The sequence below is a fragment of the Penicillium concentricum genome (genome assembly GCF_028827145.1).
Source record: "Penicillium concentricum strain IBT 3081 chromosome Unknown utg000002l_segment0_segment0, whole genome shotgun sequence".
Lineage (NCBI taxonomy): Eukaryota > Fungi > Ascomycota > Eurotiomycetes > Eurotiales > Aspergillaceae > Penicillium > Penicillium concentricum.
Genome location: NW_026622755.1, coordinates 3805239 through 3818465, shown reverse-complemented (window position 1 = coordinate 3818465; position 13227 = coordinate 3805239). Strand labels below are relative to the sequence as shown.

General features: G+C 49.9%; 6 protein-coding genes across 6 annotated transcripts; 3 read left to right on the top strand and 3 right to left on the bottom strand.

The window, feature by feature from the left end:
* Positions 1–14: 14 nt before the first annotated feature.
* On the top strand, positions 15–1076 carry N7517_005072 (ankyrin repeat domain-containing protein; the record flags this gene model as incomplete). The annotated part of the gene is made up of 1 exon (XM_056722802.1): positions 15–1076. One exon carries the CDS (start codon positions 15–17, stop codon positions 1074–1076), a length of 1062 nt encoding a protein of 353 aa, XP_056579052.1.
* A 116-nt stretch (positions 1077–1192) lies between these two features.
* Positions 1193–2720, bottom strand: N7517_005071 (uncharacterized protein; the record flags this gene model as incomplete). Its single annotated transcript, XM_056722801.1, has 4 exons — positions 1193–1505; positions 1565–2106; positions 2166–2629; positions 2678–2720. 4 exons carry the CDS (start codon positions 2718–2720, stop codon positions 1193–1195), a joined length of 1362 nt encoding a protein of 453 aa, XP_056579051.1.
* Positions 2721–3668: 948 nt separating this feature from the next.
* Positions 3669–4536, bottom strand: N7517_005070 (uncharacterized protein; the record flags this gene model as incomplete). Its single annotated transcript, XM_056722800.1, has 2 exons — positions 3669–4197; positions 4265–4536. 2 exons carry the CDS (start codon positions 4534–4536, stop codon positions 3669–3671), a joined length of 801 nt encoding a protein of 266 aa, XP_056579050.1.
* A 1147-nt stretch (positions 4537–5683) lies between these two features.
* Positions 5684–7505, top strand: N7517_005069 (CAZyme family CE10; the record flags this gene model as incomplete). Its single annotated transcript, XM_056722799.1, has 6 exons — positions 5684–5896; positions 5971–5975; positions 6040–6227; positions 6284–6870; positions 6947–7349; positions 7402–7505. The coding sequence occupies 6 exons, from the start codon at positions 5684–5686 to the stop codon at positions 7503–7505; spliced, it is 1500 nt and encodes a 499-aa protein (XP_056579049.1).
* Positions 7506–8077: 572 nt separating this feature from the next.
* N7517_005068 (alpha/beta hydrolase) lies at positions 8078–9091 on the bottom strand (the record flags this gene model as incomplete). The annotated part of the gene is made up of 1 exon (XM_056722798.1): positions 8078–9091. One exon carries the CDS (start codon positions 9089–9091, stop codon positions 8078–8080), a length of 1014 nt encoding a protein of 337 aa, XP_056579048.1.
* Positions 9092–9656: 565 nt separating this feature from the next.
* erdS (aspartyl-tRNA synthetase, cytoplasmic) lies at positions 9657–12560 on the top strand (the record flags this gene model as incomplete). The annotated part of the gene is made up of 1 exon (XM_056722797.1): positions 9657–12560. The coding sequence occupies one exon, from the start codon at positions 9657–9659 to the stop codon at positions 12558–12560; it is 2904 nt and encodes a 967-aa protein (XP_056579047.1).
* Between the last annotated feature and the right edge of the window lie 667 nt (positions 12561–13227).

The following is a 13227-nucleotide window of genomic DNA, read 5'->3' as shown; positions in this document are numbered from 1 at the left end:
TCATTTTCCACAAAATGTCTCTGCTTCGTTTGCCAAATGAACTCCTGCAGCTTATCATAGAGGAGCTGGGATTAGTGCGCGATATAAATGCTTTCGTTCGAACAAATATCCGTCTTTACGGTCTCTTCAACACATATCTTTATTTTTACGATGTGCAACAACTTGGGAGTTCCGCATTATTGTGGGCTACAAAGCATGGACAAGAAGCCACAACTCGAAAATCACTCCAAGGAGGGGCTGATATTGAGACGATCGAATCAAATCGGACACCAGTGGCGCTGGCGGCAGAAAACGGGCATAAGATCGTGGTCGAGCTGCTACTCGCCACAGAGGGCGTTAATCCAGACCGCATGGATAATGTCAAACGGACGCCGCTGTCAATGGCAGCAGGGAACGGACATGGTGCAGTGGTCAATTTACTGCTCATTACAACCGGCGTCGACCCAGACTCTAGGGACTTTCAGGGACAGACTCCCCTGTCTTGGGCAGCAGAATACGGACATGAGACGGTAGTCAAGCTGCTGCTTAGCACAGAAGGTGTCAACCCAAATTCCAGGGACTATAATAGACGGACGCCTCTACTGCTCGCTGCACAGAACGGACGCGCGGCAGTGGTCAAGTTACTGCTGACTGTCGGGAGCGTTGACCCAGACTGCAAGGATTCTCTCGGATGGACGCCGCTAGCGTCGGCAGCGCAACATGGCCATGAGGTAGTGGTCAAGCTCCTACTCGCTACGAAACGTGTGGACCCAGATTCCAACAATTATCTCAAGCGGACTCCGCTCTCATTGGCAGCACAGGGGGGACGTGAGGGGGTGGTCAAGCTACTGCTAGCTACGGAGAGTGTCAACCCAGACAGCAGGGATTCGGATGGACAGACCCCGCTATCGCGAGCGGCAGAGAATGGGCGTGAGGCGGTGGTTAAGCTGTTACTTGCTACCGAGGGTGTTAACCCAGATTCCAAGGATTCTTTTGAACGGACGCCGTTGTCATTGGCGACAAGGAAGGGGCATAAGACGGTGGTTAAACTGCTTCAGATATACGGGATACCTGGTCAAAATATTCCCAAGCACTAGACTAATACGGAGCATTTAGAGATATGCACGTGAGGCAACTAAATATTCATAGGACCAGTAATTTTGCTTTTAAATATATATGAAGTAATAATTATACATGCAAAGTAAGCAGTAGTTCAGCCCTCGGTATCCTTGACTGACTGTTCAAGATCGGGGACCTTCTTTTTCCCAATACGAAGTTTTTTCCGTAAATTCAAAGCTCTCACACGGTATGCGCGCTTTCGCCTCCGTGGGGGATAGTTGACTGGACTCTCACCGCCAGTAAAGATAGCCATGTCATAGATCAAGGCGCCAAACAGTGCACCAGTGATGTCTGCAACCCATGGACCCCAAATCCACCATGCATGGTATTCTCGGAAGATCTGGCCACCCCATCCAGCCATGAGGGCAACAAGTCGTGGACCGAAGTCTCGCGCGCCGTTGAAACAACTATAAGATGATTAGTTTCAAACAAATTTGGAATTCGGAATTGGAGATTGGACACATACCCTCCGGTGTTATATCCAAGTGCAAGGACCACAATCGTGATGATAATCCCAATAATAAATGCCTGCATTCCAGCTCCTGGAGGTGCATTTGTATCATCACCCAGAGCGAGAATAGAACCAACTAAGATTGCGCTGCCCAAAAACTCAGTGAAGAACGCAGTGGCAGGATGGACAAATGGTTTCGGTAAGGTGAGAAGAGCCTGACTAGCGACGCTTGCATTCTGAGGCACTTTGGCGACTTTGGCGACTTCAACAATGGCGTCATGGTAGATCGCGTATGATATACCGCCTGCGGTGATGGCACCGAGGAGTTGCGCAGCAATGTAGACCACACATCGACGCGCGGGGAATCCACGAAATACAGACAGCGAGACTGAGATGGCTGGGTTCAAATGGCCACCAGACATACCTCCGGTAGTGTAGATAGCGGCCATGAATCCAAAGCCCCAGGCGGCACTTTGAGCAGGGTATGATCCTGCTTGTCCGGAGGAAGTAAAGTTCGACAAGGTAGCGCAAAGACCGATTGTCATTGCCATGGTTGTCTGCGAAAGATATATATTAGCAAATTGTTTAGTGTTTTTGGGCTATATCGAAAACTTACTCCGAGCCATTCAGCCAGCGGCTCACGAAGATGGTGGCGTATTTTCGACCAGCTATTAAAAAAGCCGTCGTCTTTCGGGTCATTGACCCTCTTCATTCGATTTTCCACCGACTGTTGTTTTTGAACTTCATGCGTGTGCGCTAAATCCTCGCCGTTCTGTGTCCTATCGCCTCGAGCTTCCTGTCGATCCTCCTGTCGATCCTCTGGCAAGGCGCCATGACGCATGCCCGGTCGGACAATATGAGGGAGTGGTTGGGCCAAACTCCAAGTTGGGCTATCGTCTTCTTGGTTAAATTGAGAACTGTATTGCTCGTACTCTTCATTCGTATATCCACGGTTGTTGTTTGGATTCTGCGCGCCAGAGCCCGCCAAACTGTATGACGGGTTGTTTCCCATGCCGTCATTTTTGCTTCCTTCTTCTTGGGTGCCTTCTTGTTGCAAGTGTTCGGGATATTGCACAGCGTCTATCAAGGTATTAGCGTGTTTCGCAACGATATCTTCAACCCTCATACCTTTGACTCCGGTATCCCGGTCGGGTTCTTTCGAGGACTCCATCACAAAATATGAAAAAAATCGCCTTGTGTAGGACTAACGCAAAGAAAACTAGAAAAGTGTAGACTCATTCTAGTCCGGGGTGCAATCATTTTTAAATGACCCTTGTGTCAAAAGCTTGATTCTAAACCTATAGAGTGGATAAAAGATGGTTAACTCCACTCTTTCGTCACCGTTAAATCTCAAACCCTTATTCTTTTGAGACTGCCAAGGAAGAAATGTTCCAAGGTTGATCTTCTATTTAGATAATAGTTGATTGGTGGATACCGTTCCACTCCTTGTGCGCTTCCATTACAGGACCCATAGTATTGAGTAGGACCTGGTACAAAAGTCTGTTCCTATATAGACAACGGACTTCTATACATTTTCCATTTGTAAACGTGAATCTCTTCCTTTTACTCTGGTTGTATGCAGTATACAAACAGCTTGTCTATTCCAACAGGGTTCTTGGCAGTAAGTAAACCATGGATATCCGAAAAAAAAAGCAATATCGCGAGGCCTTGAAAGTGGACTTCCTTGACAGATACCAAGACTGCCTAGATGCAAGATCAGATATCAGGGCTGCCATGTGGCAATATTACCTCACGTCAGGGAAGGACTATGAATTGGTTCCGCCAATCACGACCGATACGCCACCCGCAAAGCCAAGGATATATCCGGACGAACTACCATATCCATGGGATCTACAGTCCAGTAAGCCTCTTACGGAATGCCGTTGAAAGTCGGCTTTTCTTCTCTTGTCAAGTGAATACAAAAATGCTTGCTTTCTCGTCTAGAACACGTCGGCCCTACCCGCCTTCTCTTCCATGAAGCTCCCGGAAACTTGCTTCTTCAGCCCACTGACATTAAATCTGGAGCTAACATATATGTGAGTATGTAAATTTCCTCCCAACCGCCACACCCATCCTTCTAGCGCCAGGTCGAAGAGACTATGATGACCACGCACTGCCGTCAAGTGGAGGTAGTCGCTAGCTCCTGGGGCGGTTTCTGGGCCGAGAGCTCACTAGGAGGAGCATAAGCCGATGTCTGTCCCTGCAAATCCCGATGTGTCATGGCAGACTGGGATTGGAGCCCCGCTACCGTGGCCTGAACAGAGAGACGTTTTCTCCGTTCGAATAATGCCCAGCATAGTGCAGTGAGAAGCAGGACTCCTAGGGGGATCCCCACTCCGGCTCCAATCGCGATATCATTATTACCTTTCCCATCCTTGTTATCATTGCACTCCTTGTTCCCACTGCTTGACGTTGTAGGACATGCAGTTGTGTTCGAAGTTGACGTGGAGTTTGAGCTAGCATCACCAGAAGTGTAATTGGCGAGCGCAGCCTTGCCCCAAAGAAACTCTGCAGGATCAAGTGTGAAGGGGGAACCAGCAGAACAAGCGAGCTTGTTTGACGCATCGACTATGATGGAGTTGGCGCAATATTCAGACTTTTTGTCCTCAATACGATACAACGGCAGCGCACACCCCTTATCGAGCATGCTGGTAACTGTAATCAGGAAAAGGGCTGTTAGCTTTGAAGCAGGAAATAAAAATGCCTGAGGCCGACTTGCCCTTAGAACACTTATCATCACATCCGCCCTCTACTGGCCAGTCTTTATTGGTACAGCTACCCCGACTCAGCACAAATGGTTGTGCTTTTCCATAACAAAGTCCATTGCTAAGACAAATCGAATCTTTGGAGCAACATGGTGAGTCTTTGTCACCAGAGAAGCAGGGAACATCGTCGACCGCAATATTTCCCTTGGGATAATAGCAGGTCTTGTCTGCTGCCACCAGGCACGCAAATATGGAGAGGTGGAGGAAGATATGGGGGAGCATCGCGAGAGAATGGAATATCGAAGCAGCTGGAGGAATTTTCTACAGCCCCATTAGTATTGAAAATGGGGAAACCTCAGCCTAGAGCCGCATTGTTATCTAAACCACAAAGTGACACGGGAAATGACAAAGGATCAACATCTCAACCGAGGCTATAACCAATCAGTGTCTCCCAAGTCAGTCTCTAGAACAATAGTGGTATAATAGTAGAGAATAAAGTGGGGAAGCCACGGGAAGGACTTGGGGGCCATGCGCTGGCTGAGCAACATCTTGGTGAACGTTTTACGGATGTCCAAGCCGCTATACTGTTCCTACTTTATCGTTATTAGAGCGTTGCTGTGTACTCCGTACCATATCAACAGATATGTGTGGCAATAGGTAGAGTTGGGCGTGGAATTGCAGTTGGTGAGCAGGGTCATAGCGCTGTCAAGAACGCAAGGTGAAATGCGACGGTCTTGACTCTTGATAGGGTGATGATTATGACATTTCGATCGTCTGAATAAGTATCGACTTTTTGCTTTGCGTCTCGTTGGTAATATCATACCTATGGTGACATAGATTAAATGAATCATTGTAGGTTTAAGAACAAGAATAGTTGCCCACTTATGCCGGTACTTTGATGGATAATTTGGGACTCTGAAACATATTGTGAGTCGTGTGCCTTCAAGCTCCCATTCCCAGGCTTTGCGACATTTTGCTGAATCTCTGTCGCAACAGATATATTATTATCTTGCTCCTCGACTTCGCCTCGCACCGAATTTAGAATGTTCTCTTGGCCTTGACTGGCCATAGAATACCATAATTTGGACGACATTGTCAGATCAAATTGGCGGTTTGAATCGGATAGATCATTGCCTATATGCATTTAGTGAGTATAGGAGCAGAAGAGAGACCTTTTTTTGGGTTATGAAATTGAGGTCGAGATCGTTAGAGGGTTCGTGCCCCATTGGGGGCCAAATGGACGAACTTAAGACAGTGGAGCTTAATCAAACCACCAGGAACGCCTATGGCTTGCTTCTATGGGCTATGCTAGACCCAGGCTCTGGCGCTATACATATTAGATGCGGGAATCTATTTCTATGACCCGGCTTCTCCCATATTCTGTATTTGCTTTTGTTTCCCCGATTCAAGGGGGTTCTTTGCGGGAATCATGAGAGCAACTTTGTTGGCCTTCGTGGCAGTTGCCATAGCGCGACAAGCCCATATCGGATCGAATGGAGTCATTCAGGGCCATGAGGCACCGAAGAATCCGGGGGTCACAGAGTGGCTTGGAGTTCCTTACGCGCAGCGGCCGGTCGACCAATTGCGATTCGCACCGCCCCAAACCTACACGCCCAGGGGTGTTCATGTCGCGTCAGAATATGTATGATCGCGTCTTATCCCTCGTGCCCGCTATAAAATGCCTGAATATGTGGTTCTGACATTGGTATAATCTAGGGGAAGTGAGTACTATCTGGGGTGATGTTATTCCCGAGGTCTGCATTCTTGATTAACAGGAATGTACAGAGACTGCATGTACTCGGTGTCGAAGCTGGTCGACTATCCCGATAAAACTCCGCAATTTGACAGCATCTTCGAGGCCTTCGGGGCTATTAATAACCACACTCAAAGTGAAGATTGTTTGACTCTGAATGTTTGGTCAAAGTCAGACTCAAATCAACTCAAGCCCGTCTATGTCAACTTTTACGGTGGCAGTAGGTTTTTTGGTACTTATTTTTATCTTGCCTCATGTTTCTGATCCATGATATAGGATGGACAAGTGGCACGACCAATACCCCTTTTTATTATGGAGGCGGATTTGCTGATGCAGAGGATGTAATCGTTGTGACGGTCAACTACCGCATGAACATCTTCGGGTTCCCTGGTCTACCTGGACACCCTCCTAACCTTGGTCTACTAGATCAGCATTTGGCCGTTGAATGGGTGAAGCAAAACATTCATGGATTCGGAGGCGACCCAGACCGCATTACTATATCTGGCCAGTCCTGCGGAAGTGCTTCGGTTGACTATTGGGCATACGCCTACCAGTCCGAGCCCCTAGTCGCCGGTTTGATATCGCATTCCGGCACAGCCATCAGCTTCCCAACAAATAATATGACAACTGCAGCAAAGAATTGGTATGCTGTGTCCGACCAGCTAGGCTGCGGATCTTCGGGGGATGTCCTGCCGTGCATGAGAAAGCAGAGTGCGAGCGCCATTCTCGCCGCCGCTAGTGCAGTGAAGGTCCCGAACCCAAATCCTGCGAGGAAATCTCCGGCTTTCCAGCCCACTGTGGACGATGTAACTGTGTTTGAGAATTACACTCTTCTTTCAGAGCAAGGGAAATTCGCCCGTATCGTGAGTGAACTCTCCTATATCTCAAACATACTCGATGGGTCAATGTAGCTGCTAACCAACACCTGCCCCCAAACAGCCCTACCTGGTCGGCCACAACGCCAATGAAGCGGGATTCTACAAGATTTCAAGCTACGCCCAGGGATCGAAGTTGACAGACAAGCAGTGGGATGACTTCAATATGCAAACGTTCTTCTGTCCATCCAACCTCGAAGCAGCACACCGAAGTAAGCGACATACACCGGCTTGGCGCTTCCAATATAACGCGGATTGGGAGAATACCCGTCTTTATCCCACTAGTGGGGCATATCATGGCGTCGAGTTTAACATGCTTTTTGGAGAATCTGCCGAGATCACTGGGATTGCTGAGTCTGATTCGCAGCGCCAGCTGCAGGATAAGATGCGTTCAGCTTGGGGCTCATTCATCACTGACCCCCAAGGCGGACTAAATGCCCTGGGATGGCCGAGTTATAATCCTGAAGGTGAGTCCATGCAGATTCGATCAAAATGGGGTTTCCTCTAACATTCTTTCAGCCTCGACACTTGTTGAAATCGGTCTTGATAATCATCCCAGCGTGTCTTTTGTAGACACGAAAGACTCCGCTGAGCGGTGTGTAGCTTTGCTGGCGCAAATATGACGCAGCTTTATATTGTTGATGCGAGCGGCTTTCATCCCTGTATGTCTCTAGGCTGTTTTTGTGTCATGAATATATATATAATGATTGGACCCTGACATGGGCCACTGGATCACGGCAAGGTATGAGCACTAAAACGGGCAGGGAAATTCTGAGTGACATTTGGTACATCATACAACATGTGTGCCCCGTGCTTTTGTTCGGATATCGGCGAATTTAGCCCCGAGGTCCGTTCCGAGGTTTCCAGGGCCTCGGCCTCGGCATCCGCTTACTAAGTTTTAAATGTTGGGCTACCTGAGTAGGTGGCTAGGTGCAGCCGAGGTGTATATCCACCTGGGCATCTATAGATGGATTACATATGTGTTTCTAGTCATTGCAGCCTAGTAGAATAGCTACAGCTACATTTTATCTATGTTGTAAGTACACATGAATATACATAGGCTCATAAAGTGACAGTAGGATAAACATATCAAACGCTATGTACAGCAGACGCCATGAATTCCAGTGGTTCAAACGCCAAAGACCCACAGTGCTAAGAAACTAAGAATAATACATGAAAAAGTCAAGCAAATCGGTCACCGGTCGAAGATGGCCTTCATATCCGCGCACGCATCGCGGTATAAAACGTCGACGCTTTTTTGGTCCCGCCACGGATTGGGTGACTTATCCCACCCATGCTGGGCTCTCTCGATCAGCATAGCACGGGGGCGTTTGCCAAGGCTTTCTAATCGGCGAACGAAAGCTTGGCCTTCCTTCATCAACATGTCCCACTCGCAGATAAAGAAAAACACGTCGCGGGGAAGAGCTTCAGACAGGATACGGTCAGATGCGTGGACTGGAGATGCATATGGGGAGGCACGTTCGGCCAAATCGGGGAGATAAGCCTCATCAAAGAGGGTGGTGAAAAATGCTGGGAGAGTCTTGTCCGGCATCATGCTCATAGCACGACGGTGGTCGCGAGATTCTTCAAAGTCGAGTATCGGGTACCAGCAGAACAAAGCAACGATGTTGAGATCGCTGACCTGACTGAGCAGATTCTGTGTGGATTCGGCTCGACCCAGATTTTCCTCCACTTCCGTGGAGATTCGGCCACGCAGCCGCAAGGGCACCGTGACAGCCAGGTTGCCGCCTGCCGAGAACCCGCTCAGCGCCACACGGCTCACATCCAGCCCCAGTTCGCCCGCATGTGTTGCGAGATATAGTAATGCCTCGACTCCGTCATCTACTGCCGCGGGGAAGGGGTGCTCCGGAGCTCGTCGGTAGCTGACGCTCACCATTACGGCCCCGACATTGTCCAGCACTATTTTCGCCCAGCGAGAATCATCCGTAGCGGCGCCAAGTGTGAAACCACCACCGTGGAAGTTGACGGCGACGGGGAAGCGATGGCCTAGCCTTCGTTGTTCGTGGTAATTTGGTGGACAGTAGAAGTGGAGGACGACGGGATGGCAATGAGAGTCGGAGTTAACGGTACGGGTGAATAACGGTCGGGGAGGTCGGGGAGGGCCGATCTCGTGCAGGAACATGCCGATGCGCATCAGAAACCGCCAAAAGATGGCCTGCACATATAGCCACCAACGAGACGAGGCCATGATGCAGTGGGAAATAACGTTTCGTCCTACTGAGCTAGCATGCGCATCGGAGTGACCCGGAAGTCGGAAGTCAAAGATAAGACGGGGGTAATACCGGAAGACCGCAAGACCGCAATACCGCAAGACGGCACTGAAAGAAATTGAGGCTGGAAGAAGAATGAAGGGAAATAAGATAACCTCGGAGTAAAGAGAGACAAATGGTCGGAATAATAGCAATCGGTACAACGTAAGATGCCGAAGCAATGGCCAGTTTTGCAGGGCTCCATACCAAGGAAATCAGGGTTTCTTGGTATTGGATGATGTCATCACATCTTCAGGCCCTGTCCAAGTTTACATTATTTATTGATTTTTAATCCTTGTCCTCTACTCGGTACGTGATTACTGTATATTACTTTTATATTCAAGTCTTTTCCTCTAGGCAGTTCCTGTTTTGCCGTCGATCTTCCTTACAAAGGTTTCCAAGATTTGAAACATTTGGATCGCCCGTTCCGGGCCCCCCACCCTCTCCCTTATATATACAAATTCCCTCTTCTTTCTCTTTTTCCCTTCCCCATAAACTTACAATATGTCGATTAAACGTGCCCTCTCCAAGGCCATTAGAGGACACTTGGGAGGTGAAGATGACTCCTCCGGTTCCAACATTCGTTCTGCCCTGCCACCCAAAGTGCGCACCAACCAATCTCGGTCCGGTTCCCCCAGTGCATCCCCTCGTCGCAGTATTCTCGGCAGCTTCCTACGTGATAAGAATGAGTATGTCTCTTCATCTGATGATGTCTCCGACGATTCCTCTACCGGTGCCTTGAGCAAAAATCAACAAAAGCGGTTGGTGCGTCAACATCGTCGAAGCGAACGCAGTCGCCTCAGCGAGGAGATGTTCTCCGAGACCGACCACCGCCGCAAGGAAGAGGAGATTGCCAAAGCCGCAGCTGAGGAGACGCCAGAGATGAAAGCTCGATATGGTGAGCTGCCCTTAATGCAGTCCGCTACTCGTTCAGGAGAATTGCGGACTCGGATCGATGACATATCTCTTGCCATGGAGGGACAGCAAGTGTTTTTCAGCGCACGATTGCACGTCATCCGTCGGATGAGTGCCAAGCTAGTCTTCCTAGTATTCCGCCAGCAGCTAGGCACCTTCCAGGGTGTTTTGCATGAGCGGGAGGGGATCTCGTCTATCGCCATGGTCCAGTGGGTCGAGCACCTCCGGGTGGGCTCTTTCGTCACGGTCCGAGGCACTTTACAGAAGCCCGAGGTTCCAGTGATGGGCTGCTCAATCCATGATGTTGAGCTGGCCGTTGAGTCGGTTCACCTTCAGGTTCGCCGCGAGGAACCTGTTCCCTTCAGCGTCTACGAGGCAGAGATTAGGACCAACGAAGAAGATAAGGCCGAGGGCCGCCGCAACCATATTCCTGACCGAACACGTTTGGCCAACCGAATCCTCGACCTTCGCACAGCAACCTCGCAATCCATCTTCCGTATTCAGTCCGCAACATGTAATCTTTTCCGTTCTGCACTTGACGACCGCGAATTCATCGAAATCCATACCCCGAAGCTGCAAGGCGCAGCAACCGAATCTGGAGCAAGTGTCTTCCAGGTCAATTATTTCGGCCGCCCTGCATTCCTCGCTCAGTCTCCTCAGTTGGCGAAGCAGATGGCCATTGCTGCAGATTTCGGCCGCGTCTACGAGATTGGCGCTGTTTTCCGTGCTGAAAACTCCAATACCCACCGTCATCTTACAGAATATACTGGATTGGATCTTGAGATGGCTATTGAGGAGCACTACCACGAGATGCTTGAGACCCTTGATGCTGTGATTAAGAATATTCTCAAGGGTATCTACACCAAGTACCGCCGCGAGGTTGAGCTTGTCAAGTACCAGTTCCCCTCCGAAGATGTCGTATGGCTAGAACAGACGCCAATTATCCGTTTTACCGATGGTATCAAGATGCTGAACGACTCAGGCTGGTTGAGTGAAGACGGCGAGCCGCTACCTACAGATGAGGACCTGGGTACCCGTGATGAGATTCGCCTGGGTGAGCTTGTCAAGGAGCAGTATGGCACCGACTACTACGTCCTTGACAAATTCCCTCGCGGAGCACGCCCCTTCTATACGATGCCCGACGCCGAAGACGACAAGTATACCAACTCATTTGACATGTTTATTCGTGGACAAGAGATTGTCTCGGGTGGTCAACGTATCCACGATCCCCACATGCTCGAGGAAAACATGCGTCGTGTGGGTATCAACCCGGATGATATGGAGGAGTACCTTGAGGGCTTCCGCTGGGGTGCCCCACCTCACGCAGGTGCAGGAGTTGGCCTGGAACGTATCGTGATGCTTATCCTTAAGCTGGGCAACATCCGACTGACGTCACTGTTCCATCGCGACCCCAAGAGTTTGCCAGCGAAACCTATCGCTGAACAGCTCCGCCACCCAGAATCGTCGACCATTGAACCGCCGTGGCACCGTGAGCACAAAGCTCGGGCAGCTACGGACCCCAGTGAGCTGCAACCTCTGGAACATCTGGTGGCCAACTACGGTGATGCCACATCCACCTCCTGGTTTGATGACCGCTTCAAGATCTGGCGTGACATGACCACTGGTGCAGCCGTCGCCTACGTGCCTAGCTCTAACAACTACGCAATCATTCCCGGCAACCCGGCCTGTGACCCCAAGCAGTACACACGCACAATTACACAATTCTTGCAGTGGCTACGCCGCGACACCAAGTTCAAGCCCGTGTGGATCCTCTGCTCGCCCGAGGTCGAGACTATCCTTGGAGAGCGACTAGGCTGGCGCAGTTTGTCCTGTATCGCCGAAGAGCGCGTTGACCCATCGCGCAATCAGGCCGCTTCCGATGGCGAGATTGCACGCAAGCTGCGTCGTGCCGAAAGTGAGGGAATCAAGCTAGTCTCCATGAACCAAGGCGAGATGGTTCCAGACGACATCCGCCAAAAGATTGACGAACGTGTCGCCGAGTGGCTGGCTAACCGCAAGGGTACACAAGTTCACCTGTCCCAGATCCGCCCATGGTGTGACTCCGAGCATCGTTGGTACTTCTACGCTCTGGACAAGAACGGCGGCGTCTGCGCCTTCGTCGCTTTGGCTATGCTATCTCCTGCCCACGGTATGCAAGTCAAGTACAGTCTTGATTTCCCGGGCGCACCCAACGGTGTGATCGAGTACATTGTCACGCATGCAATCCAGACCGCCGCTAAGAGCGGCGTCAAGGGCCTCACATTTGGCGCTGGCGCCACTTCCCAGCTCACCGCTGGCCACAACATGCACGGAACCAAGGTCAAGATGCTGGAGCACACCTACGAAGCCCTCGCTAAGCAGTTCCATCTTGTGCGCAAGAGTGAATTCCGTGCTAAGCTCGGCGCCACCGAGGACCCGCTGTACATCTCCTACCCGTCCCACGGTCTGGGCTCTAAGGGTATCCGCGCGATCCTGAACTTCTTTGAAGATTAAGATCGAGCTACTTTATTTGAATCAATGGCTGAGCCATTCATGGAGATACGATTTAACGGGAGTATTGTGCGATCTTGTTTGATCTAAATGGCAGCGCGTGGGCTTCGAATAGACTGGCAAAAATGCCAATCGAATTCTGGGAAACGCATAAAGAGAGAAAAGGTTAGAGAGAGTAAAGAAGGGGGGTGTTTGTTGATCTACATGCTGTCGCATTGGCTCTTGGCTTTTGTTTTGCTTTTAGGTCTTCTTGCTCTTGACTCTCATATACACCAGCCATAGCTTTGTTTTGTTTTTATTCCCCATACCTGTTGCTCATCCTGTATCCAGCACCCTCGGCGCCATATAACTGATTTTGCAGCCTCGGCATTTAATTGATATTGTTATTTTATCTAAATTCTACCCTGTAAATCTCCATCATCTGGCCTTGTTTCCCGGGTCTATAGTTCTACGCTGGTCACATAATCTTGTCCTTGTTATATAACTCTTATATGAGCTACATAGCTCAATCAGCTTGGGTATTTACTCTTCATAAGTCTCCTCGCATTCATCCCGTGTCAGTAGATCATTGGATCATCCCCAATTCACTAACCTTCGTCATTGATGTGTGCCATTTCTGTGGGCATCGTGAAGACCTTCCAGAAGGGTGAGGTATACAAGTAGTCGCCAC